This window comes from Myotis lucifugus, unplaced genomic scaffold (genome assembly GCF_000147115.1).
Source record: "Myotis lucifugus unplaced genomic scaffold, Myoluc2.0 scaffold_98, whole genome shotgun sequence".
In the NCBI taxonomy this organism is placed as follows: Eukaryota; Metazoa; Chordata; class Mammalia; order Chiroptera; family Vespertilionidae; genus Myotis; species Myotis lucifugus.
In genome coordinates, this window is record NW_005871146.1 from 315930 (window position 1) to 341166 (window position 25237).

The 25237-nt window shown below is 35.6% G+C and overlaps 1 protein-coding gene across 12 annotated transcripts in view; it reads right to left on the reverse strand.

The window, feature by feature from the left end:
* Positions 1-10810: 10810 nt before the first annotated feature.
* The window catches only part of CDK8 (cyclin dependent kinase 8), a 160557-nt gene continuing 146130 nt past the window's right edge, over positions 10811-25237 (reverse strand). For 5 of the 12 annotated variants that reach the window (XM_023756692.1, XM_023756691.1, XM_006092101.3 and 2 more), the window contains 7 exons: positions 21699-21842; positions 19110-19179; positions 18248-18320; positions 15331-15428; positions 14538-14616; positions 14260-14418; positions 10811-12091 (listed from right to left, as the gene is read on the reverse strand). In XM_023756692.1, coding sequence (XP_023612460.1) covers positions 11966-12091; positions 14260-14418; positions 14538-14616; positions 15331-15428; positions 18248-18320; positions 19110-19179; positions 21699-21842 — 749 coding nt within the window. In that variant the 3' untranslated portion in view covers positions 10811-11965. The remainder of the gene's footprint in view (positions 12092-14259; positions 14419-14537; positions 14617-15330; positions 15429-18247; positions 18321-19109; positions 19180-21698; positions 21843-25237) is intronic. The other 7 variants (XM_006092102.3, XM_014458627.2, XM_006092103.3 and 4 more) reach the window with 7 other exon arrangements.

Consider the following 25237-nt stretch of genomic DNA (forward strand, 5'->3'; position numbering starts at 1 on the left):
GTAATCAAGTTACAAAGGAAAGCCTGTCCAGCATCTTTCCGAGGTGGCTTGGTAGGGACTGGATGGGAAGATGCTCTGAACACCGAGGCTTCACGAACAGAGAAAGAAAAGCCCTAAGAAAAGGGCATTGGTTACGGTGCTGTTTCAGAAATTCTTTAAGAACAGTGGGCTTCGCACACATGGCATCTTCTCTGCTGTAAAAAGGAGAACTAACGTGGATCACAGTGCTGGTCAGGTCTGGTTACTCTCCAGTGTCTGCTGGTAGAGAAAGGCTTGTGCTGGGAAGGGGAGCAGGGGTGTTCTTCAGGGACAGGAATGTGTTGGGAAATGCCTTTTAAGCTGAGGTATAAAGAAGTTGAATGGAGCCAGCATTCCTGACCTCCCCATTGCATCAGCCTCAAAGGCAGGGAGCTCTCCAAATCTCCTCAGACCCGAGCAGTGTCATCTGCCAAGAACAGCAGCTGCTTTTCTATATCAAGAAAAAAGAAAAGAAAATCGCCAAATTGAAGAAGACAGGGAATATTTTCACTATGTGGAAAAGGCATTTTTCAGCACATGTGGGCAAGATCTTACCCTTACCAACTGCTTAATCGAAGATTCTCATGCTTCCCAGAGATGTTTTATTGCATTACTTCCAAGTTTTATCACTTTATTTCCAATTTGTATCCTTAGGGACAGAACAAAAATGATTTTCTGAATCACAGGAAATGATTCCAGCTGGGTACAGTTTGATACTAACTGAGGACGTTCAGGAGTCACGAAGGAACTTAGCACTTTTTCATAGACTCTAAAATGGAATCCAAAGTGGAAAACATTATTTTCCCCCATAATTTAATAAAGTGACAGAGCAAGTTAAGTTATTAAAGATCTGACACTCCACCAGGATTCTGCAGTACAGGGGAAATTGAATTACTCTTTCTCAATAATACAGCAGGGAAAAATGAAAACATTATTGGTACTATGCCTCAGAATAAATGAGAAAAAAAAAAGCTTAGTTTTATGAAGAAATTCAGTCCTCAAGACTTTTTTTTTTAAATAAACAAACAAGCAAATCTGTCAATTTGATTAAAAGGATTCTGTAATCCTAGAACCCTCCCTAGATACTACCACTTGCCATTGAAACTGCCTCACAGGCACGTGTGGCTCCGGGATGCCTGCAGTCCATGTAGTCACGACAGTGATGAGAAAGATGAAAATTTTCTTCAAAAAATGTTAATATGCCAAAGAATCAGGAAAATAAATCTTTTAATGAATATCATAATATTTTAGTTAGAATTTCCTATAATGTGAACGAATACTTGTGGCCTGGGTAAAATTTCCAGTGAGAGCAATGTATGTAACAATCAAAAAGTGCTTTATCTCAAGCACCTTTAATGACAAAACAATGAGTTTTGGATGAGTCAAAAAAAGATTATAGCAATGACAAAATTACTAAAGACAAAGATGCATATAAGAGATTGAATAAGAATTTCATGTTAGTGAGAATGGGAAAAGGCAATACTCTAAACTAATATATTATCCCAAAGACAACAGACACATGTTGGCAAACATGTGAAGAAAAGGGAACCCTGTCCACTGTTGGTGGGGTGTAAATTGGTACAGCCACTATGGAAAACAGTATGGAGGTTCCTCAAAGAATTAAAAATACAATTACTATATGATCCAGTAATTCCACTTCTGGGTACATATCTCAAAAAAATTAAATTACTTTTTCAAAGAGATATCTGCATTCCCATGTTCATTACAGCATTATTCACAATAGCCAAGCTATAGAAACACTCTGAGTGTCCATCAATGGATGAATGGATAAAGATGTGAGAGATATATTATATATATATATAATATATGTAATAAGCCTCTAATATATGTATATGTATACAGGCCTCTAGTGAGTATATATATATATTTATATATCTCTATATATCTATATCTCTCTCTCTCTCTCTCTCTCTCTATATATATCTATATATATACACACACACATATGTATATATATACTAGAGGCCTGGTGCACATTGATTTGTGCATATTGAAAGGAAGTTAATTAGAAGAAATACTTTAATATTGCTATTTTCCCTTTCTCTATAATAGAAGTGTCAACCAAATTCATGATCAACAATGACAGATGGAAACACACACATGCGATTGGCACTAGTGAGGGCTTTATATGTATCGCACATGCACAAGTCAACTTAGCCTTTTATATATATAGAATAAACTTGCTTAATTAGACTTGCTTTCTGATTTAGCTAAACTTTTTCCAGCCCAGTGAAGCACCCCAACTTCTCTTTCAGGTAATTGTCAGCAACACAGCAGTAAATAGCAACACAAAGCAGATTATTATTGTAGATCACACAGGGACAACGAAGGGTAAAATATTTAACTGCAGCAGTGTTTAACTATATTCTGCACAGTGAGAAAACCTGAAGTCATTTTCCAGGTCCACCATTTCCTACTTCTTTTCAGTCAGGTCAAGTTTCTAAGCTTTCTAAATCTCCGTTTTCTGGCCAATGAAAATAGGATTCCACCGAGTCTCCTATATACCTACACCAGGACTTCTGTGAGGATCAAATGAGATGAGGCACAGGAGACATTTGGTTAAATTGTGAAATGTTTGCAACTGGCTATAAAGCAAGTCATGTTTCTAGGCTGAAGGAACTGCAAGGAGGACAGTTGCTAGGGAGAGGAAGCTAGGTGTTGCTATGTGATATCATTACCTGGTGCCCACAGCCAGTTTCTGGGCTGGGCTGGGCTGTGGGCCGCATTGTGCGCCATTGGGTCTCCGCAGCATCGGCTGCGATTTGGTGGGGTGTCACTCTGGGGTGGTGGCAGGGCCTGTGTCCCACTTGGGAGAAGCCGAGTGTTGGTTTGTGGGCACCAGGTCCACAGTGCCATTTCTCTGTGCACATCACAGCAGCTCCTGCATTGAGCGTCTGTCCTCTGGTGGTCAGTGCGCGTCATAGTGACTGGTCAGATGGTCGGACACTTAGCATATTAGCCTTTTATATGTATAGATATGTATAGATATATATTCATTATATATAATAAAATATTATTAATCTATGGGAAACAAAGAAATCCTGCTATATTTGACAACATTGGTAGAACTTGAGAGCACTGTGTCAAGTGAAATAAGCCAGACAGAAAAAGACAAATACTGCAGGGTATCACTTACATATGGAATCTAAAAAAAAAAGAAAGAAAGTTAAACTCATAGAGTAGAAAAGTGGTTTTGAGGGGATGGGGAAAGGAGAAAATAGGAAGAGGTTGGTAAAAGGGTACCAACTTTCAGCTACAAAATGAATACAGTTTAAAGATCTAATGTATAACAAGGTGACTACAATTGGTAGTACTGTACTGTGTAATTGAAATTGTTAAGAGAGTAGAACTTAAATGTTCTCACCTTAAAAGAAAAAAAGATAAATATTTGAAGTGATGAATGTGTTAATTAACTAGATGAGTCTTTTCACAATGTATATGTATATAAAATCAGCACATGGTGTACACTTTAAATATCTTACAAATTGATTAGTCAATTTTACCTTATAAAGTTTAAAAAAATTATCAGTTATACAAAGAAGCAGGAAAATATGAGCCATAAGTGGGAGAAAAATCAATCAACAGACATAGACCTAAAAATATCAGAGATGAGCCTGGCCCGCTTGACTCAGTGGTTGAGCGTCGACCTATGAACCAGGAGGTCACTGTTTGATTCCAGGTCAGGGCATATGCCTGGGTTGTAGGCTTGATACCCAGTTTGGAGTGTGCAGGAGGGAGCCAATCAGTGATTCTCTCTCATCATTGATGTTTCTATCTCTCTCTCCCTCTCCCTTCCTCTCTGAAATCAATAAAATTGTATATTTAAAAAAATGACAGAGATGATGAAAGTTGCAAACAAGGATTTTAAAATAGCAGTTGTAAACATGCTCCATACAGGGGTGGGTTTACAGTTATTCTAGAACTGTGATGGCGAACCTTTTGAGCTCGGCGTGTCAGCATTTTGAAAAACCCTAACTTAATCTGGTGCCGTGTCACATATAGAAATTTTTTGATATTTGCAACCATAGTAAAACAAAGATTTATATTTTTGATATTTATTTTATATATTTAAATGCCATTTAACAAAGAAAAATCAACCAAAAAAATGAGTTCGCATGTCAGAGGTGACACACGTGTCGTAGGTTCACCATCACTGTTCTAGAACAGGGGTCCTCAAACTTTTTAAACAGGGGGCCAGTTCACTGTCCCTCAGACCGTTGGAGGGTCGGACTATAGTTTAAAAAAAAACTATGAACAAATTCCTATGCACACAGTGGCGGCAAAAACACCCGTCGGGCCGGATAAATGTTTTCGGTGGGCCGCATGTGGCCCGCGGGCCGTAGTTTGAGGACCCCTGTTCTAGAATATATACCATTTGGTCATGATAAATAAGCCTTTTAATATGCTATCAGATTTAATTTGCTAATGTTTTCACTGAGGATGTTTGCATCTACACCGAGTGGCCAGATTATTATGATCATCTGACCTTTGTAGGCAAATTAGCTATAATTTCGCACTGAAGTTGCTAGAGGGCCAGACCATTATAAATAGGGAAGCAGGTTGTTTACCACGACAGTAGAAGTGATTTTTTTCTGAAGATATGGGTAAACAACGCGTTAACAGCCTTTGAACGTGGGATATATTTGAACGTCAGTGGCCAGATTATTATGACCACCCCATCAGTACTTCGTTGGGCCACCTTTTGCCTTCAATACTGCGGCGATTCTTTTTGGCATTGACTCCACGAGATGTTGAAAGGTGATGTGAGGAATCTGACACCATGTCCGATGAATAGCACTATCCAGTTCTGTGAGATTTGATGGTTGTGGAACCAGCTGCCTGATGGCTCTTTTAACTTCACCCCACAAATGCTCAATTGGATTGAGATCTGGTGATTGTGGGGGTCACCTAAGCAAGGTAAAGTTTCCCTCATGTTCTTGAAAGCACTCCTGCATAATATGAGCACTGTGGCATGGCGCATTGTCTTGTTGGAAGAAGCCATCTCCATTGGGATACACCATCAACATGATAGGATGAACCTGATCAGCAATGATACTTAGGTATGTTGTGCTATTCAGATGCTGTTCCACACGAATTAAAGGGCCCAAATCATGCCAGGAAAACATGCCTCAAACCATAACACTGCCCCCACCAGCTTGAAGGGTTGTACTCATGCATGTGGGGTGCATGCTTTCATGCTGTTTCTGCCAAATTCTCACTCTGACATCTGCATGATGCAACTGGAAATGTGATTCATTGGACCACATGACTTTTTTCCAATGCTCTACTGTCCAATCCTTGTGTTCCTGTGCGAATTGAGATGTTTTATCTTGGTAACTGCAGACAGCAAAGGTGTTCGAACAGGCCTTCAGCTTCCATATCCCGTATGATGCAGTGTACGGCTAATTTGCCTACAAACGTCAGGTGGTCATAATAATCTGGCCACTCAGTGTATATCCATAAGGAATACTGGCCTGTAATTTTCTTGTGATGTTTTTAACTGGCATTGTTATCAGAGTAATGCTGGACTCACAGAATGATTCTGGAAGTGTTCCCCCCTCTTAATTTTTTTGTAAGAGTTTGAGAAAGATTGGTGTCAATTCTTCTCTAAATTTTTGGAAGAATTACTGGTGAAGCCATCTGGTCCAGGATATTAATTTGTTAGAAGGTTTTTATTGATTCAATCTCTTTACTTTGTAGGTCTGTTGAGATTTCTGTTTATTTAGTTTAGGTTATTTTTTGTCAAGTAATTTGTCTATTTGTTCTAGGTTACCCAATTCATCATTGTACAATTACTCATAGTATTTTCCTATAATCCTTTTTATTCTGTAATGCTACTTTCAATTCTGATTTTAGTTATTTGCATCTTCTCTTTTTTGTAGGTCTAGCTAGTTTGTCAATTCTCATCTTTTCAAAGAACCAACTTTGGGATTCATTGATGTTTATCTATGTATCTATTGTTTTTCCATTCTCTATTTTGTTTATCTCTGATGTAATCAGTATAATTTCTTTTTGCTATATTTGAGCTACTTTCTTCTTCTTTTTTCTAGCTCTTTAAGGTATAAATTTGGGAAGTTTTCAGCTATTAACTTGTCCAAATATCTCTGCCCCTTTCTCTCTCTCCTCCTTCTGGGATTCCCACAATACTAGTACATATGTGTTGTGCTACAGTTCCTTTAGACTATATTCACTTTTCTCCATTTCCCCCCCTTCTGTTCTCCAGAGTTGTTAATGTCAACTGTCCTGTCTTCAAGTTTACTGATTCTTTCTGCTGCTTGCTCAAATCTAATTCTGAACCCTTCTAGTATATTTTTAGATTTGTTATTGTACTTTCCAGCTCCAGAATTTTTGGTTCCTTTTTATAATTTATCTCTTTATTGATATCCAAGTTTTGTTTATACATTGTTTTTTCTTTATGTCTTCCTTTAGCTCCTTGAGCATCCTTAAGCAGGTCTTTTAAAGTCTTTGTCTAGTAAGTCCAATACCTGGGCTTCTTCACTTACATTTTGTATCATTTTATTATTATTTTGAATGGGCCATGCTCCTATTTCTTTGTATGCCTTGTGATTTTTTTGTTTTGTTGTTGTTCTTGAAAATTGGACATTTGAATCTTATATGGAAACTCTAAAAAACCTTCCCCAGGGTTTGTGTACTTTTAACAAATTGTTGTAGGGTATCTGTGCCAGGGATCAGGGTAAGGTGAAAGCTTAAAGTCTTCTCAGGCTATATATGAGCCTGTGTCTTCCTGAGCATGTATGGTAGCTTTCTAAATTCTCCCATATACACAATTGTTTTTGAATGTTTACCTCCCCCCCCACCCCCGGCCCAAACAAACAAACAAACAAAAAACCCTGAACAAAGCAAACAAAAAACAGGTGCAGCTTCACCTCCCTTAAATCTCCTGGAAGTTGCTTCAGTTGGTAGAGGTTGATACAAGGGCATCCAGACTCCTTGCCCACTCCTCAGTGATACAAGCAATACCCACAATGAAAACACAGAACCCCAGTATTTCAAAGTATTATTGTCTATTTTGGCTCTAACAAGTTGTGCCAGAAATGTGGATTGCTGTACCCAAATGTCTGCCACAGGATGAAAGGTGGGTAGCCACCAACACACTGACTGCTGAAATAAACTACAATTTATCAGGCAAGCTGTTTCCCGGAAGCTGTAAGTATTCAAATAAACTCCAGTGTTCCAAAATATCACTTCAGGATGTTTCTGCCAGAACATTTCTTGTCCAGGTAGAGTTGGATTCCTGTCAGCACCCAACTCCACCAATTTTCCCTGACATAACCCTCCTGCAGATTATAACAAAGAGAGTTAATGTAGCTCTGGGGCAAGAGGAAGACTGTACTATTGTCTTTCCCAGGTAAACATCAAATGTTTTTTATCTTCTTTATGGATGGAGAATAATGTGTTTGCCATTTCAAAAGCCACATCTGAAATGCCAGAGGCCATGCTGGTCTGTCCTAATAAAGATAACACATGTAGCAAAGCAGGTGCAACTAGGGCTATTACTTGGTTCCATTTACATTAAATTTGCATTAGTCTACCATTCACTCTGACTCTCTGACTTTAACAGTCTGTCTTGGATTGCTAATTGGCTAACCTGAGCTTGTCATTTTCTTTTTTTTAACTTTTCCAAAGCAGTTAACAATAGTGAGGCAATCCTACAATATTTTAAATACCATTGTTTCAAATCGTTCAAGTACCCCCGGCTTTTTCATAATCCAATGATCCACCTTCCACCTGTAGCCCATCCCAAACTACCACAGGGAAAACCTTAGTAATTTTGATGGATGCTGCTGCAAAGCAGTTAATACCATCCACTTTCCGCTAGCAATGGGTATCTTATTGACAACTGTTTTTTAATCCTCATCCCAGGATATGAATTTTTATTGAATTTTTTTTTTTTTTAGAAAGAGAGGAAGTGGGAGCGGGGGAAGGGAAGAGAAACATCCATCACATCCATCGACTGTCTCCATCTCCCCACCCCCACCCCACACCCCGACCAGTGATGGAACCACAACCTAGGTAACATGCCCTGACCAGGAAGCGATCCTGTAACCTTTTGGTGTACAGGATGATGTTCTAACCAACTGAGCCACCTGGCCAGGGACCAACTGCTTTTGAAGATCCATTTGAAAGCAAACTTTTAAAAGCCTGGATTCCATGCTCCTCCAAAGCAGAAACTGAGACAAAGAATTGTGTGCAGGTGGTTTACTTATAAATATGATCTCAGGTAGCAGTAACGTGAGATAAGGGAGAGAACAAGAAAGGAAGGAATGAAAACCAATACAAGGATGCATTGTTCTATTGGCTGACACTGGGCAACCGGTGCTCAACTCTGTTAAGATCTTCTAAAAAGCCTTATGAAATGCAGCTCCAAACTGTTCTGCTTTGGAAATAGAAGGAGGAAGCACCTACCTTTTGACTCCTTTAGAACATTGGTCAAGGATGACCCTATGGGCCTTAGCCCCTCCTCATATCCCAGTTGTGATTTCCTGAATTCAGAGTGGATCCAATGGGCACTCTGCACTGAAGGATCCGAGCTCTATGGCAGGAAGGGACACTTACTTGAGAGGGCCCCAGGCAAAGCACCTCCCCAAACATGATCACTGTCCATGTGGAACTGGGCACTGTAGCAGTGGCTAGAAGAAGGGGTCAAAAGGGATTTTGAAGAGTCCAGTATTACTTGGCATAGTAAAAGCTTTTGATTAAATCAGAGAGCATTGTTAGTTGTCTACTTTTACTTACATATTGCATACTTTCTACCAGTGAAGTAACTCAACTGGAAAAGCAATTACTACATATTAATCAAGCTGATTTTAGGGCCTATTAAATGAGCATGTTTTTAAATCCATTAGTTCTGTTCAGTATGCTTTCAAAAGACATTATCAGTAACTAGTAAAATACAAATTCTTTTTGTAGTTTGTGATTTAAGTGGGAAAACACACCTATAAGTGACTTTATTTGTATAAAGAACAGACCTCACTGGCAGCCCACAAGCTGACCAATTTCATCTTCAGCTATTTTAACCAGGACACATTTTGTGCTCTGGACAGAGTGGTCACTCACTATGCATGACCATCCCAGGCTTACTCCTTCCTCTGGGCCCTGGAAGCTGAGGGAAAGCAAATTTGACTTTACCACATGGCTGACTGAGTTTGAACAGGGTTTGATCTCTCCAAACTTCATTTTTCTCATTTGTAAAATGGGAAAAGTAATACTTAACTCAGAGGTATTTATGAGGAATAATAATATGTGTAAAATGTGTCACGTAGTGCATAGCACATGCTAGGTATTCAGTGTTACTTTAGGATCCAGCTGAGATAATAAAGTTAATTATGCAACTCTGAACAGGTATTTTATAGCTTGCTTTACATGGTGCCTTTCAGTATTTCTGCGAGTCAGTGAGAGCATCACAGTTACTACTACAGTTATTATTTACAGGGGCTTGAAAGTGGAATGACTTGACCAAGGCCTCACATTAAGTAACTGGTGGGACCATGACCCAAAAGCCTATGTTTTTCCTGATGCTCCACACCAATCCCCGCCCTGTGAAACCTTTCCCAGCATACTATTGTGTCCGTTCAAAAGAAAAACAGTTATGGTTTTTAACCTTCCATTTAGTGCCTGATCCAATGGCTTCCATTGTTGTGTTTCCCATGTGTGTATCCTGACTCAACTAAATTAAGTTTCTTGCGTATTTGAGGATAGAGATTGTGATTTGTTTTAGCTCAGTCTGACCACAAGGCTTAATAACTATCAAATACATACCAAGTACTTAGTAAATACCTAGTAAAATCAATTCTATTGCTCCTTCAAAGAATATTCTCAGGTTATGAGAAATGTCATAGCTGTGCCCAGGTGAGATGAATATTGTACAGAGTATTAATTGTTCATTAAAATTTTTGAGAAGCAGGAGCCCCTAACCATTGTAGAATTTAGAAGAAAAAAACTTAATAAAGATTACTGAATTCAGAGGTACTTTTAAATATTTTAGCCCTGAGATTATCAATACTCTAGCACTTGGCTTATGCTCATGTAAGAGCTTGAAGTTGATTTATGAGTGGCTAGGAAATGTTTGGCCATGAAATGACTTAAAAAGAGTAACTTACTTGCTAGAACTAGGTCATATTTTAAGCCTTAAGAAAAAAAGTACATTCCCATAGACAGAGAACACTAATAATAGGTAACATTTAACAAATGCTTATATGCTAGGCATGCGCTATGTGTTTTATATCTATTAGATTTTAAACAAATCAACTTTAAGGCATAAATTACATACAATACAAATTGCCAATTTAAAGTGTACATTTTGATGAGTTTTGCTATGGTCGGGCCTCATCAGTGTTGGTATTCCTCATTCTTAATTGTTTTAGAATGTTTTTATATGAATGAGTTGAATTTAAAGAAAAATGTTAATTGTTTTATCTTTTATATTTTGTGCAGAAGGAGGGAGGGAAAATATTATTTGGGTTAAAATAGTCAAATTGGTCTCAAAGAATTAGGCATTAGTCTAGAAATGGAAGGCACATCATAACTTCTTTCAATTAGAAAGCTATCTATTTCATATCTTACAGTATTACAGTACCAAGTGTAACAGAAAGGAATGCACATCTACATCAAACATCACTACTCTATGAGGGAGGCAGAAGACAGATATTAATGAAAACAACTGGAGATTGACTTAGAGGCCACTTGTTAAGACACATTTTAAAGTAAAATAAAACACCTTTTGTTATATAAAAATACAGCTGACTCCATATTTTGATTTATGAAAAATAAATTTATTACATAACACCTTGTTTTTAACAATGTTCAATTTTTTTTAAATTCAGAATACTTGTGTCATTCATGTAAAATAGTTTGATACAGTACATTGTATGTTATAGGGTTTATTTTTCCTCAAAAATTCTAAGGCTCTCCTACTCCTTCTCCTTTGCTGAAGTAAGGGCACCCTAAACAACGTGCGAACAAGTTTTAAAAAAGAAAACAAACTGAATAAAATTTTAATAGCACTACACCAACCAGCTTTAAAATCAACAAAATATCTGAACTGGATGCCGCACCTTTTTAAGGAAGTTACCATTCATGCTTTTTCATCTTAAAGCATGCTCACAAATCAGTAACACTAACAGGAAAAATAAAACACTGTCTATGACAATCATTTTAGTTTGTTTGCTGAACCAAACAGGTTTATATCAATGACAATATATTTAATTACTATCAAATAGCAGCTTTAATACCAGTCAAGTCATAGATTGAAAATAAAAACAAACTTATAGTGGGAAATTAATCTTTGGGAGTTTTGAAACCTTTCTGGAAAAACTATGTGGCTTTTTGTACTTTCAAAAAAACCCAAGCAATATAATCTTGGTCAAAAAACACTGATTAATGTAGAAAATGAATCAACCCACTGATAAGACACTAGGATGAAAGGTGTACCAAAATAATCTCATTTTGAGTCTCAGTTATTTTGTTGAGTTAACACATACTGTATGTTTCAAGTACCAGTTAAACTTTTTGTGTGTGTACGATTGGTCAGATAATGTTACACTGAAAGAATTCACCACATACAACAACAAATGCTTGCCCCTAGCACATTTCACAGCTTCAACTGCTACAGACTGTCACTGAAAAAAATGCATTGGTCAGTCTGAACCATGTCAAGTAAACTATGGAAGTAGCAAATCCACAACACAAACTGTGCTAGCACTTTCTGTTCAAGTCTAACCCCAAAATAGGTACAATTTGGAAGCCACTACCCCAGTCTGTGAAAAGTGGTGGAACTTGGCTATTGGACATTTTGAATATGTGGTTGTACAGTACATTCTCATGGCCCATACCAGGTTCCCGCAGAGAGCTGCACAGTTAGTCCGGCAGCATTAGCAACAGTGCATTGACAATATTCCAACGCAGCTCAGTACCGGTGTGTCTGATGTGAGTACTGTGGAGGCTGCTGGGAGGTAGTTGAGTAGCCCATGCTGCTCTGTGGCTGTGATGTGCTTGGTCCAGGATTGGGATAGGCAGCATGTGGATTGGAACGCTAGAAAGGAGATTGAGGGAGAGATGTAATCTATGAGTTGGTTATATCCCAAGCTAGCATGGCTGATCATGTGTGTTCGAGATGTCATTTATTTCAAGGCATTAAGAACTTAAAGAGTCTTGTGCTATGTACTAGGCTTTACAATTAAAATGGCAAAACCCCCAGATCTTTTAATACCATTTTTTCTCTATGAAGGTCAGAAGTATTGCTAGTAACAAATATTGAGCTGAGTCTATTGTTATGCTGTAGAGTTCATTTTTTTCTACAGCCGTAACCCCCTTTTTATGCTGTTTTATATCCACTTGATAATAACTAATTTGTTTGATAGGTTTTATCATGAACTTAATGATGTATACATTAAGTAAACCAAAGCAATTTACATGCTAGTCTCTTCAGTAGAAACCTCCCCAATACACACACAAATGGTTAAAGAATAAAAATAAGTATGACAAGAAAAGGTACTACAGAATCATTTTCTTTGGCATTAAATATTTTTATGCCCTTTAAACTAATGAATCTTGCCCTAACTGGTTTGGCTCAGTGGATGGAGCGTCGGCCTGTGGACTGAAGGGTCCCGGGTTCGATTCCAGTCAAGGGCATGTACCTTGGTTGCTGGCACATCCCCAGTGGGGGGTGTGCAGGAGGCAGCTGATCGGTGTTTCTCTCTCATCGATGTTTCTAACTCTCTATCCCTCTCCCTTCCTCTCTGTAAAAAATCAATAAAATATATTAAAAAAAAAAAAAAGAATGGTTAAACTAATGAATCTTACTTTCTGCTACAAGGTATATACAAAAGTAAAAAGAGTGGAGAGATATTGTTTCTGAAATCACCCACACAAAAAAACAGTAACAACAGCAACAGAGAAAACAGCAGCCTTTGCTTGGTTTCAATAGCAGAGGTTAGGAGCACTGCTCTGCTTCATTCTAGGGATGTCATCACCTTAGTGTGCAAACACGCTCTGGAGCCAAGAGGGAGGCACGCTTCCCATCCAGATGTCTGCCCTTGATTTCCTAGTTGACTTGCTGGACCTCTCCTTACCCAAAGCAAAGAGTCAATATCTAATTCTTGAATTACAGTAGCAGGCTCTGGGAACCTTATCAGTTTAACAAGATCTCTTTTTCTCTTTTAGTAGGTAAATAATTCTAATCAAAGTTTTAGTATCCTTCCCACATTGAAACCCAGGTTATTTGGGAATATGATTAGAATAAGCAGGGAAGTGGTATACAATTTTTAAAACAGGTCTTTCTTCAAAAGAACTGACAATGTCACTTGATAGGATCCACAAGTAGGCAATACAGCAGCCCTTTTAGTTAGATCTGAGTGGAGTCCTGGGTCTACTACCAGCTCTCTGGATGCACACAGGCAAGTTAGTTAGCCTCTACAAGCCTCAGTTTTCTGAAATGACAGAAAATAATGTATGCTTCATCCTAAGTACAGATGCTTCATCCTAACTGAGTACTCGACAAGCTCTTATTATTATATTCATCAATAGCACCACCACAACTGTTAAGTGCTTACTGGGTACCATAAATCTACTAAGAATTTTAATGATATAATAAAAAATATACAAGTGATTCATGTAATTTTTAAGCACTTATGTCAGGCTAGCCTTACATACATATGTTCTCTCATTTATCCTTATACAACCTCACAGTTACCATTATTCATATTCTACAAATGAGAAAACGGAGAACATTTGAATCACTTACTGAGGTTTACCCAAAAGTCAGTGCCTGAGCTTGGATTTAAAAGCCTGTGTTCTTCATCACTATAGCATACTGTTGTTTCAAAATAATAGATACCATTTATTGAGCTTCTACTATAAGGTGCTAAGATTTATCATGTCTTCTACAACAACTGCAAGTTATTTGCCAGTCTCACTTTACAGATGAAAAACTAAAGCCAGGAAATGGTATATTACTTGCTCAAGATCACACGGTTAATAAATGGCATAATTTAAATTCAACTACTCCAAGTCTGTCTAGTTCCAAAGCCTAAACTCTCTCTACTGTATCACTGTCAGCACTTTTCCATGCCAATAACACTTCCTGTCAATGTAATTCCCCAGGTACACAAAGGCCTTTTCTTAATTACATCACATTTTCCAATGGTCACAAACCCATGCAAATACTGACAGGGCAGGTCAATACAAATAATCTCGAAATACCTGATAGTCTGAGGTCATGATCAGTCCACCTGAGGTAGTGGTAGGAGGAACAACTCTCACTTTTTTCAACGGGGGTCCCTGTGTGTGACTGCTGTCTTGATTCCCTGGGTGACCAGTTCCATTAGTGTGGTTATTGCCCTGTTGCTGCTGCTGGTTCTTCTCAATTGGTTAAACAGAAAAATAAAGTTCAACTCAGAAGGAGAACACAATACACACAAACCTGAAAGTGTTGTGGTAGCACTGAAACAAGAAGCTGCCAACTATACTTTAATACTTACTTTGTCTCCTTTATCATCAGGTTCTTCTTCTGTTAAAAATTCTCGTTTTGGGTAAGGGATTTGACAACCGGCAAAAACACTGATCACAAGAAGAAGAAAAAAGACTTCTGGTATACTTATCAATATTTCAAATGCTTCATTTAAATGGTGTTCATTTTAAGATGGACTTTGTCTCCCTATTTATAATATAAAATCTTTCATACAAGTGGGACAAAATGAATCTTTTTTTCTCATCAGTGACTTCACAGCAGGTCATTTAAGTACTTTTCATTGTATAAAAATAATCAATAATCATCTAGGATGACTCAACTGTTTTTTTTTTAATCCTAGCATTACTCTTTTATTACTACAACCAAAATGTAGATTCAGACAAAATGTCACAATTAAACCCAAATGTTTTTTACCCTCCCTAGCATATTTAAAGTAAAAGATGACACAGGGAGCACAGATTTATCCAGGAATGGGATTGTAATTGGTACTCAAACTGTAACTGAACGCAGTGAGCAATCTCAGTGAGTGTGAGTGAGCTCCACATGCATAACCAACCTCACCCAACAACTGGATGACTGTGAAACGAATGCTAGAATGCTGCATAAAGCAACAGAGAAACACAAACACCTCTCCACTATAAAACCCTCAGTGACACTCAGCTATCAGAGCTCGTTTTTCGCTTGTCATAAAGATTTCATTGGGACCCTCTATCAAAGGAGTGGCAACTGGGAGTTGACAACTAAAAGAAAACAGGCCTCCCCCACTTTTATCATGCTGGTGAGTTAATAAATTGATCACTTACTCTGATGTAGGAAGTGGGTCTTCTAAGAAATAGGGATCCTGCATAGCCTGTTCTGAGGTAATTCGCTTTATTGGGTCCATGGTAAGCAACTTCTGAAGCTGAAACCATAAGTCATAAAACATTACTGTATTACTTTTCCTAGTTATACCCCTTGGCACATATATGGGAGGTATATATTGTAAGATGAATAACACCACGATTTGGAGGGCATTTATTCCTCCAAATTAAGATAAAATTATTAAATTTAATGTAGTAATTCACATTTTAGTCATTCTAATATTCATTATCTCAGGTGGTTTCTCCTATAAGAAGTAATTAAACTTATATCTTCTTACTCTAAACCAATGATCTTTTTCCTACATTATCTAAATTATCAAATTCAGAACAGGATTTAAAAAAGTTCTAAGAAAAATAATACGCTACCACATGCAGCTATTTAGATTTAAATCCAAATTAACTAAATTTAAAAAATCAATTTCTCAGTCATATCAGGTCATTTCTCGAGCTCCATAGCTCCATGTTGCTAGGGCTACTCCATTGCAGCACAGCTCATCACAGAAAGTTCTCCTGGACAGTGCTGCACTATCTAAATGAATATGGTGATTGATATGGAACTTGGAAAGTACGGAGGTGTAGTTAAGTACAGAAGAGAGTCTGGAAAGAGGCTGCTTGGGTTAAAATCCTGACTAGACATTTTTTAGTTGAGTGACTTTGGACAAGTTAGTTAACCACTTGGTAATCTCATTTGTCAAAAGGAGACTAAAACTGGTACCTACTATCATAGGTTTGTTTTCAGGATTAAATGAGTTAATATATGGAAAGCAATTAAATGGTGCCTGGCACAAAGAAAGCATTATATAAGTGTTAGTTGTTATCATCATCATCACTACATATAGAAATGTCAACTAATGTAAAAACTCAGTATTTTTCTGGTTAAAACATAGTTTACTCAAGGCTCTATGAACTAGAATATCTTATTTTAATACATGATTTAAGAGATTATCTAAATAGTGCTCTCTTTGCTTATAGTCTCTGGTGTAAGTTTTCGGATGTTAGAGTACAATAGAATCACCCTGGAGCACTTCTTAAAACAGATTGCTAGACCCTACTCCCAGAGGTCCTGAGCAGGAGCCCAAAGGTCTTCATTTTCAACAAGTTCCCAGACTATTATAATGCTGCTGGAATAGGACTACATTTTAAAAACCAAGGAACTAATAGACATATTGAGCCTTAGACATGGGAGGTGACACAATTAGAGGACGCGACAAGATATATTTTAAAATGCATCTCAAAATGTTTGGGATGGTGATATTTAAATTTAATTTTAGTAATCTGATATTTTAATGAAAACACAATTTTATTTTTAGAGTTGAAAAGGAAAGCATGGATTTGATATTTAAAATACTCAACAACGGTTTTAATGGGAGTTATAGCTGAGCTTTCAGATGGGTGCACTCAAGACAGATCATTACAGTTAAAACAAGCAAATAAGCTGCAAAGGAGATCTATCTCTAGAATTTCAGCAGTAATGGTAGTGTGAGTCACTTCAGACTACACTGAGTAGCAGTGAATTGGGGGGAAGAGTAATTCCCCTAAATAATGACTATTGATCTATCACTATTATTATTCTGTAGAACAAATAAGTTCATACTTTTGAAGGATCTAACTTACCTTCTAATTTGGGTCCTGTTGTAAGTACATTACAATAAACATTATTTGGATAATAATACATTGTGGTAATATAACACGTCGAACGCTGTTTTAAAATTGCTGATATATGACTATGTAAAAATAAGTAGAAGATACAGAAGTAGAAACAGTAGAAAGAGAAGAAAAGTAGAAACAGAAGAAATGTTTTCCAAGTGGCCTATAATAAGGGAAAGTTTAATCCTTTCAAAGTAAAAATAATTCCCATTTAATAATCTCATTTAAAAATGTTGGGAATAGCCCGGCTGGCGTGGCTCAGTGGTTGAGCATTGACTTATGAACGAGCAGGTCATGGTTCAATTCCTGGTCAGGGCACATGCCTGGGTTGTAGGCTCATTCCCCAGTGTGAAGTGTGCAGGAAGCAGACAATCAATGGTTCTCTCTCATCATTGATGTTTCTATCTTTCTCTCTCTCTCCCTTCCTCTCGGAAATCAATAAAAATATATTAAAAAAAAATATGGGGAATAAAGGAGTAAAAGGATTTTAAGTAAAGCAAAATACAATCTGATTCCTCAGATTCCCCCTTTTATGGTATATAGCTTTTTTCAAAAACATAAAGTGAAAAAACATTTTTAATTTTTACGGCATAAAAAATTGGAAATATTTTAAATAAATTTAAGTTGGCAATAGTTGAATAAAACCACATCATAAATTATCTTGATAGTACATGGATTAATTCAGTTTCCAGGTCATCATTTTTCCATTATACACTGATAAACACTGCATCACTCATATTCTTCCAGAAAAAGCAATTAATACATACAATTTGAAGGACTTCTAATACCCAAGTTTATAAGAGGTATCTTGGGAGTTAAAAATTTTGTGAACAGTTTTTTCAAAGAGTTGAAATACAAAATAATTTATAAAAAATATTTCTGAATGGTGGGGTTATTTTCTTCTTGATTCTTCTCTGAAATTTTTAAATAACTGATGAAATCTAGTAAACTATTTTAAAATGTTCTTGATAAACTTGGTATAATGACTATCTTGAGAAAATCTAATCTAACCATGTCAAATCATGCTATGGGTTTGGAAAAACAAATATTTTTATGTCTTTACTAGTATTTATTAACAGGATCTCCGCATTTACTGTTCAAGTACTCTAAATGTGCTGAGTAACCATATACATTGACCCAATAAAGCCTTAGGATGGGCTAATCAATTAGGGGAGAAAAACGCATTTTATTAGTACTGTTTGTTAAAGCTTACCAAGTGGAATGCTTTACTATCTGGTTTAACTTTATGTTTTTCCATATACTTGATAAGGCTGCAGTTGGTATACCTGAAAGAGAAATACTATGAGATATCTATATTAAATTTGAGGTTAATTTTACATTGGCTGAAGTTTTTCCACACAGAATTCTTTTCATCATAATCAATATAGAATATATATTGAAAATGGTATAATCAGCATAAAGAGTGGCATTAAATCAATTTTATACTTCGCTAAATATTCACACTGGTCACTATTGAACGGATACCACTGATTACATGCAAGATAATTTCATTAATAATATATACTGAATAGTTTTCACATGCATGTTATCTCAAATATTATCTTAAATATATATGGGTCAAAGTTTAACTCAGCCTTAAATAAATAAAAAGAAAAAAATTTGTTGTAAGTCTATATACTACCCTCTTCCAACCCCCTGATTTGACATTGTAAATAAATGAAATATTCCTTCTTTTCTATTAAAACTTGCTTAAAATTACCCAACCTAGATGGGTAGGCAAGTGGCTATTTCAGTCACTTACTGCCTAGAATTACTTCCTACAAATGCTTCCAGAAAGTAATGAATATGGAAAAAATAAATTTTTTTCTCATATCCAAATCAGCTGCTAATATTAGATATTCACCTTTCTTATATCATTTAAACATCTTAAGAAATGAAGAAATGAAGACGGTCACAATGTATAATATATATATATATATATTAGAGTAAATATATAAAATTACTTATTAGAGTAATATTATGTTGCATATTCTATTATGTTGAGTACTCAATCTTCTGCTGAGTATTCTGGAAAGGCAAAACTCAACAAAAGGTCTATTTTCTTTCCAACTTACGTATTTCTTCTGAAATCTTTCATTAATGTTGAATGTTCAGGCATCTTTTTTATATCTTCCCAATCTTTATCTGTGAAATACATTGATAAAATTTTATGTTGTCTAGATTCCTAGTCTCAAGAACTTTAATAAAGGTCATCTCAGTTTCATTACATTTCCTATACTTTTAACCTCCATGAAAGCACAGACTTCAAATAAATGGTAAGCTATAGTAAACATCTTATCTTAAACTGTAAATACAACTCTACCTTGTATAGAATTAGACCTTTCTATCTCTCTTTTTAATGCCTACTTTCTATGTGTTTGACTATGTTTATGTTACCTCAATTTCTATAACTAGAGGGTAATAAGTTATAAATATTTCTATTATTAAATAATTCTATTTCTCTGTAAAATCAATATTTTTCTTTTTTCTACCAAATTTCTTTGTTAAATCAGTAACCAATCTCTTCAATAATAAATGTAATGTCCTCCCCTCAGCAGCTTTAAGGTGCACTGCTTTTTATATGGCCCTCCTTATTGTCACCTTATTAAATACATTGCTTTTACATCAGCAATCTATGTAAGCAGTAATAATGATCTGAAATAGAATAAAGTAGGATATAACTAGTATATTAATTAGCTGTTGACCTTGGCTAGTTTCAATAACATAACAAAAACAATCCTAACTACTAATATATTAGGTAGAAAATGTTTCAGTTAGTTTTGCTGGCATTAGAGTTATTCAAACAACACAGCTAGATAGCTTGTTTTCTCCATCATTATCAATGGACATTTACTTTGATAAAGTAAAAGAGAGCCTACTAGGTGCACAGCACTATAACAGTAGCCGAACAGCACCATTAGCTTTGAAATGGCCTTTAGAGGTTCGAGCTTCTTTCAATTTACTTGTAAAAATATTTGCTACCTTCCTCCACAAATATCACATATTTTAAAGTAAACTAAATATATATTTTAAGCTCCTAAATGGAATTTTCTCAACTATTTTCTTACTTCGATTTCTCTATTTTGTAAATTTCTCAAGCTAGAAATATTGAGATAATCTTTTAACTTTTCCCTCAATGATACACTTGCTATAAAAATGATACATTTGTCCTTTATTCTCCATCCTTATTATCACTTTACACCTGGAGTACTGTTTTAGGCAAGCAGCTGGTTTCCCTGACTAGTTACTTGTTTTTCATTGATTTTTATAAACCACTGCCATTCTTAGATCTTTTAAAAATGTAACATAAATCATGCTACTAGTTCTCAAAATTTTATGATGGAGTCTCACTCTTTAGCATAGCAAATCTAAATTCTGCTGCCCGTTCTTCAAGTTCCTTATAAGCTGAGCCTATCCTAACTGTTGAACCACACATTAAGAATCATCTCCTAAAGAGGCCTTTCCCACTTCCTCCCCATCTTAAGTCATGTTCCTTTCCCTGGTGGACCCATTCAGAAGTGGGAAGCAAAGGCCACTCTTCTCCATCTACTCAAACCATACGTATTCCTGAAACAGTCTATTTAGATCAATAAAATGTAAACTTGAAGAGGGCAAGGATCATATCTAAGTCAACAGTATTTTATATTTAACACAGTGCCTGGCACATGGCAGGTAGTCAGTAAATACTCAGTGAATAAATGAAATTCCCATTACAACAAAGCAGTCTTTGCAGAATTGTTAAGCAATGTTGGAGAAAGGCAGTATCTGTGTAATTATTCTGCATTTACTGATAATTAACACCCTTCTAAGGGAATGTGAAATTATAAACTCCCAGATATATGTGTATTAGTCTTGAGATAGTGACCTGAGAAAAAATTCCAATAAACAATTTCTAATAAGTACTCGACTATCCAAAATTATAAAGGTGCTTTAAACAAATTTTCATTATTCTGGACCACTGGGCACAGTTTTTAGTGACTGATGAACTATCATTCTGTGGTATAACAAAGGAATGGGATACAGCTGAAGAGATCTAATGCCCATGATGAGACACCTAAACAACTTTCTCCCTGCCACAAATCAGTGCAAGCAAGGTTGTTGGAATGCTCGACTTTCACCTACATTCTGACTGTTGTACTACAACACTAAAAAGAATGTTCTTATTGACAAAGATTATAGAGAAAAATATGCTATTATTCAATACAATGTGATTCTGTAAGTGTCCTAAATAAAAATCATGTTCAAAATTTATATTCAAGTGCCAAGTAATTAATAGCAGGATAATATATGCTGCCAGACAAAAATGCATGCTATTGAATTTTATTTGCAATTCCCACTGGTAAGAACTAAAGGCACCTTTTTAAATACAGATATTGCAAATATTTTATAATTTCAAATATTAAACAACAAAACAAAACAGAACAACAATAACAAAAAGAAACAAAAATACACCTGCAAGTTCAAGTTCAGGAAACCCATAAATATTTTATGCTAAAATGTGAACTTTACAAATTTTGCTATTTCTATGGATCTTTGATTAAGACAAATCATAAATATAAAGAATCAAGTAAGAGTAGCTTTTATCAGCTAAAAATATGCACCTTTCCAATGAAGATACCTAAGTTCAAACAACAGTGATTTAAAAACGAAAACATAATGTGTACCTGCAGGGAATCCCATTACATTGAATATTCTGTCCAGCTGGTCATGGTGATAAGGATTACTAGTTTTGATGTCCTCTTGTCGACAGTGAAATATTGGTTCTGACGTTAGTAGCTCTGCAAATATACACCCTATAGCCCAAATATCTTTAAAATAAAAAGACAAAAAAAAAAAAAAAGAAAAGGAAAAAAAAAAAGAAAGGAAAAAAGAAAAAGAAAGGAGGAAAATAAAGTGGTTCTTTCCAAAAGAAAATGCATTTTTATTTTGGTGGGGAGTGTTTTTTTTCCTTTCTTTCCCTGATAAGTCATATTAATTCCAAAGCAATTATAATTATAAATACCACAGGATATGGTTTGTAAATATAGATTCCCATTCTACCCACCCCAATCTTTCATTCCCTGTTATACCTCTACCCCACCAACTGGCTTCATTCCAAGTGTAAATCAATTTGTTAGCTACATTTTGGGTGAGTTTTAAATGCTTCAAACATTACCTTATTTATGAAATACATACAAAGCTACATATGGATCATGGGAACCACAAACAAACAAAACTAAACAAAAAAATAAATAAACCAAAAATCCAAACAGCCCCTGAAATGGGGCATACTTGCCAAAAATAATCAGTACAATTTTTTGTGGTAAAAAAATTTTTTTTCTTTAGCTTGTTTATTTAATTTGTGAAGTCTAATAATTATGCTCCCATGTTAGCACTATTTAGCAAGGTGTGATTACAACAAGAAAAAGACAGCGACTGAACACAAATATTCTAACGAAACAATGTTTCTACTTGAAGAGTTTTTCATTCAAAATGTTTCTTTTTTTTCATAGAAATGTAGGTTTATTTCTATAGAGACATGCTGAATACAAAGGGCTGAAATAAATGAGTAATCATTAACATAAAATAATATAATATTTTAATAAAAATTAATATTTTTCTTTTTAAAAAATTTTGATTGATATTTTAATCAATAAAGAAAAAAATATCAATCAAAGTTTTTCTTTAGAGTATAACAAGTGTCAGGAGATTTTGCAAGGTCAAATATTTAATAGGAACAAAAAAAGGAGGGTAAAATACTACCTTTAAATGGGTACAAAGGCTATAACTTCATAATAATTACTTATAAAAGCCAGGTAAATGGATTTCTCTGTACACAACAAATGCCCTTCATTTGCATTAAGATACAAACTAACTTCCATTCATATTACATTTTTACTCAATAGAAAGATCTATATACCAATTTAGAACTTGAAGCTGAAAGCAACAAATCCCTAAAATGACAATGTTAACTTCTTCACATAGCAGATACTCAGCCAGTGGTTTTTGAATGATCTAACCAATACAACTATAGTGGGGGAAAAATGACTTTTATTAAAACTGATTGTTCATCTATGTTATTAGTTGCCACTTAAATGGAAAAATGAGAAAAACTTAATTTATAAATAACAGAATTCTTAAACTACAAAACTGAAATGTAGGTAGGTATTTAATTTAAAATAAAATGATCATATTTACATTTCAGAGTAACAAGTTAATCATCTATTTACTTAAATATATACACCCTCACTAGCAGCAAGAGATTTTTAAAAATGACATTTTTTACTTATCCGTTTTACCTTACATTAGAGAACCAAGTCTAGCCAATACCACCGTATGAAGAAGTCTCATCAGGAAATATAAACCAAGCGCTTTCATTTTTAGTAAATATAGATTTCCATTCCACCCACCAGTGTCAGAAAGTAAATGGGAAAATTAGGGAGTTTGTGATTAATTCTTTTTACATGGGTACGCTTTGATAATCTTAATCAAATAAAAGATAGGCAAGCTAAGCAGGATCACAAAAAGGGCTGAAAGGTCAGCTTGCATGTTTAAAATTCTACTCATAGCACCTAAAAGACAATGTAACAAATCCTTCTGGTTAGCTAGGCAAAATTCTAAAGAAGAAAATAAAATATGTAAAGAAAGATGAGAGATGAGTAAAGGATCTAAGCATCTGTAAAGTACACTGATTTTACAGTAAAAAATCAGGAAAGTAAGAATAAATAGTTTATTGAACCTTGCTTAACCTCACCCTAATAACGTCTTTCTTTATATCTCTTATTTTTCACTTTTATCAATTTCACCAACTTTCTTTCCTTCAAAATTCTGATGTAGACATGAATTATGAATTTGAGTTTGCTGACCTGGCTATTATTTCAGACAAATTCTAACATTTTAAATAGTCTCTCCTCCCTATCACGCCTATTTTGTCAGACTATACCAAATCCATGGCAAAGTCCTTTCCTACTCACCTACCTGTTTACTTCCTTCTAGAAAGATTTCCCTTTAAATTAAAAACATATAAGTTACATCTACTTCTCAAAATCTGTGATGCTCATGTATAGCTACTGAACCAACCAGGCAAAGTAGACCCAAATGGGGAGAGAAGAAGATTTGTTAAATAATGTTTTTGTTTTTTAAATATATTTTATTGATTTTTTACAGAGAGGAAGGGAGAGAGAGAGTTAGAAACATCGATGAGAGAGAAACATCGATCAGCTGCCTCCTGCACAGCTCCTACTGGGGATGTGCCCGCAACCCAGGTACATGCCCTTGACCGGAATCGAACCTGGGACCTTTCAGTCCGCAGGCCGACGCTCTATCCACTGAGCCAAACCGGTTTCGGCTTAAATAATGTTTTAATCAATAGGTGTACTAATAGCAAGCTTCTAGTTTAATAAAAGCGTCAGTTCTCATTCTCCCTATGTTATTGTTTATTTCCCATTTAATAGAATGCTACATATTCAGCAGGCATTCAGTTACTTGAGGACAAAAATCTGAGCTTGAAAATCCATACTTTAGTAAAACTTGAGACTCCTTTACTATCAGTAAAGTAAAAATTAATAATCCCCTTTCAGCCTCTCCACAAAGTCAATCAAACTAAAACTCCAGATGCTCAAAATGATTTTAACTTTGTCCGGGGAGGACAATGTTTACAATCTATCATTTCCTCTCTTTGACTTAATGATTCAGCTTACAGTTCTGAACAATGGAATAAATGACCACAGCACTACAATCTGTTTGTAATAGAAAGTGGGAACATAGTAGTTGGATGTTCAGATTTTTTCCTCTGCTCTTTTGCTGTTTCTTTTTAGCCTTTAGTTTAAAATAACCCACCAAAGGTATTTATGTATAAATTCAACCACACAGGTTCATCTACCCACTGCTCACACTACAACTATTTGACAGGGAAGTCAATCTGCTAGGGAAGTTCTTGGTACATAGCTTTCACTGTGGTGTGGGGAACCTGTTGATTACTTTAAGGGACTCTTAGGCTACATGCATAGGTGGTGGGAAGAATGGGATTGAGTGGGAGAGACTGAAATCAAGGAAGAAATTTCATTTTTTACTTCTTTATTCTATTTTTTAAAACTTACATTAAAAATAGTTTATGTGTAATTTCTCTCTCAAACCAAAAATAAAGATACCAATATAACTTTTTTTGTGCTAATGTTTTGATACAAGATTGTTCTTGGCCAAGTCAGGTGGACACGAGGTGGGG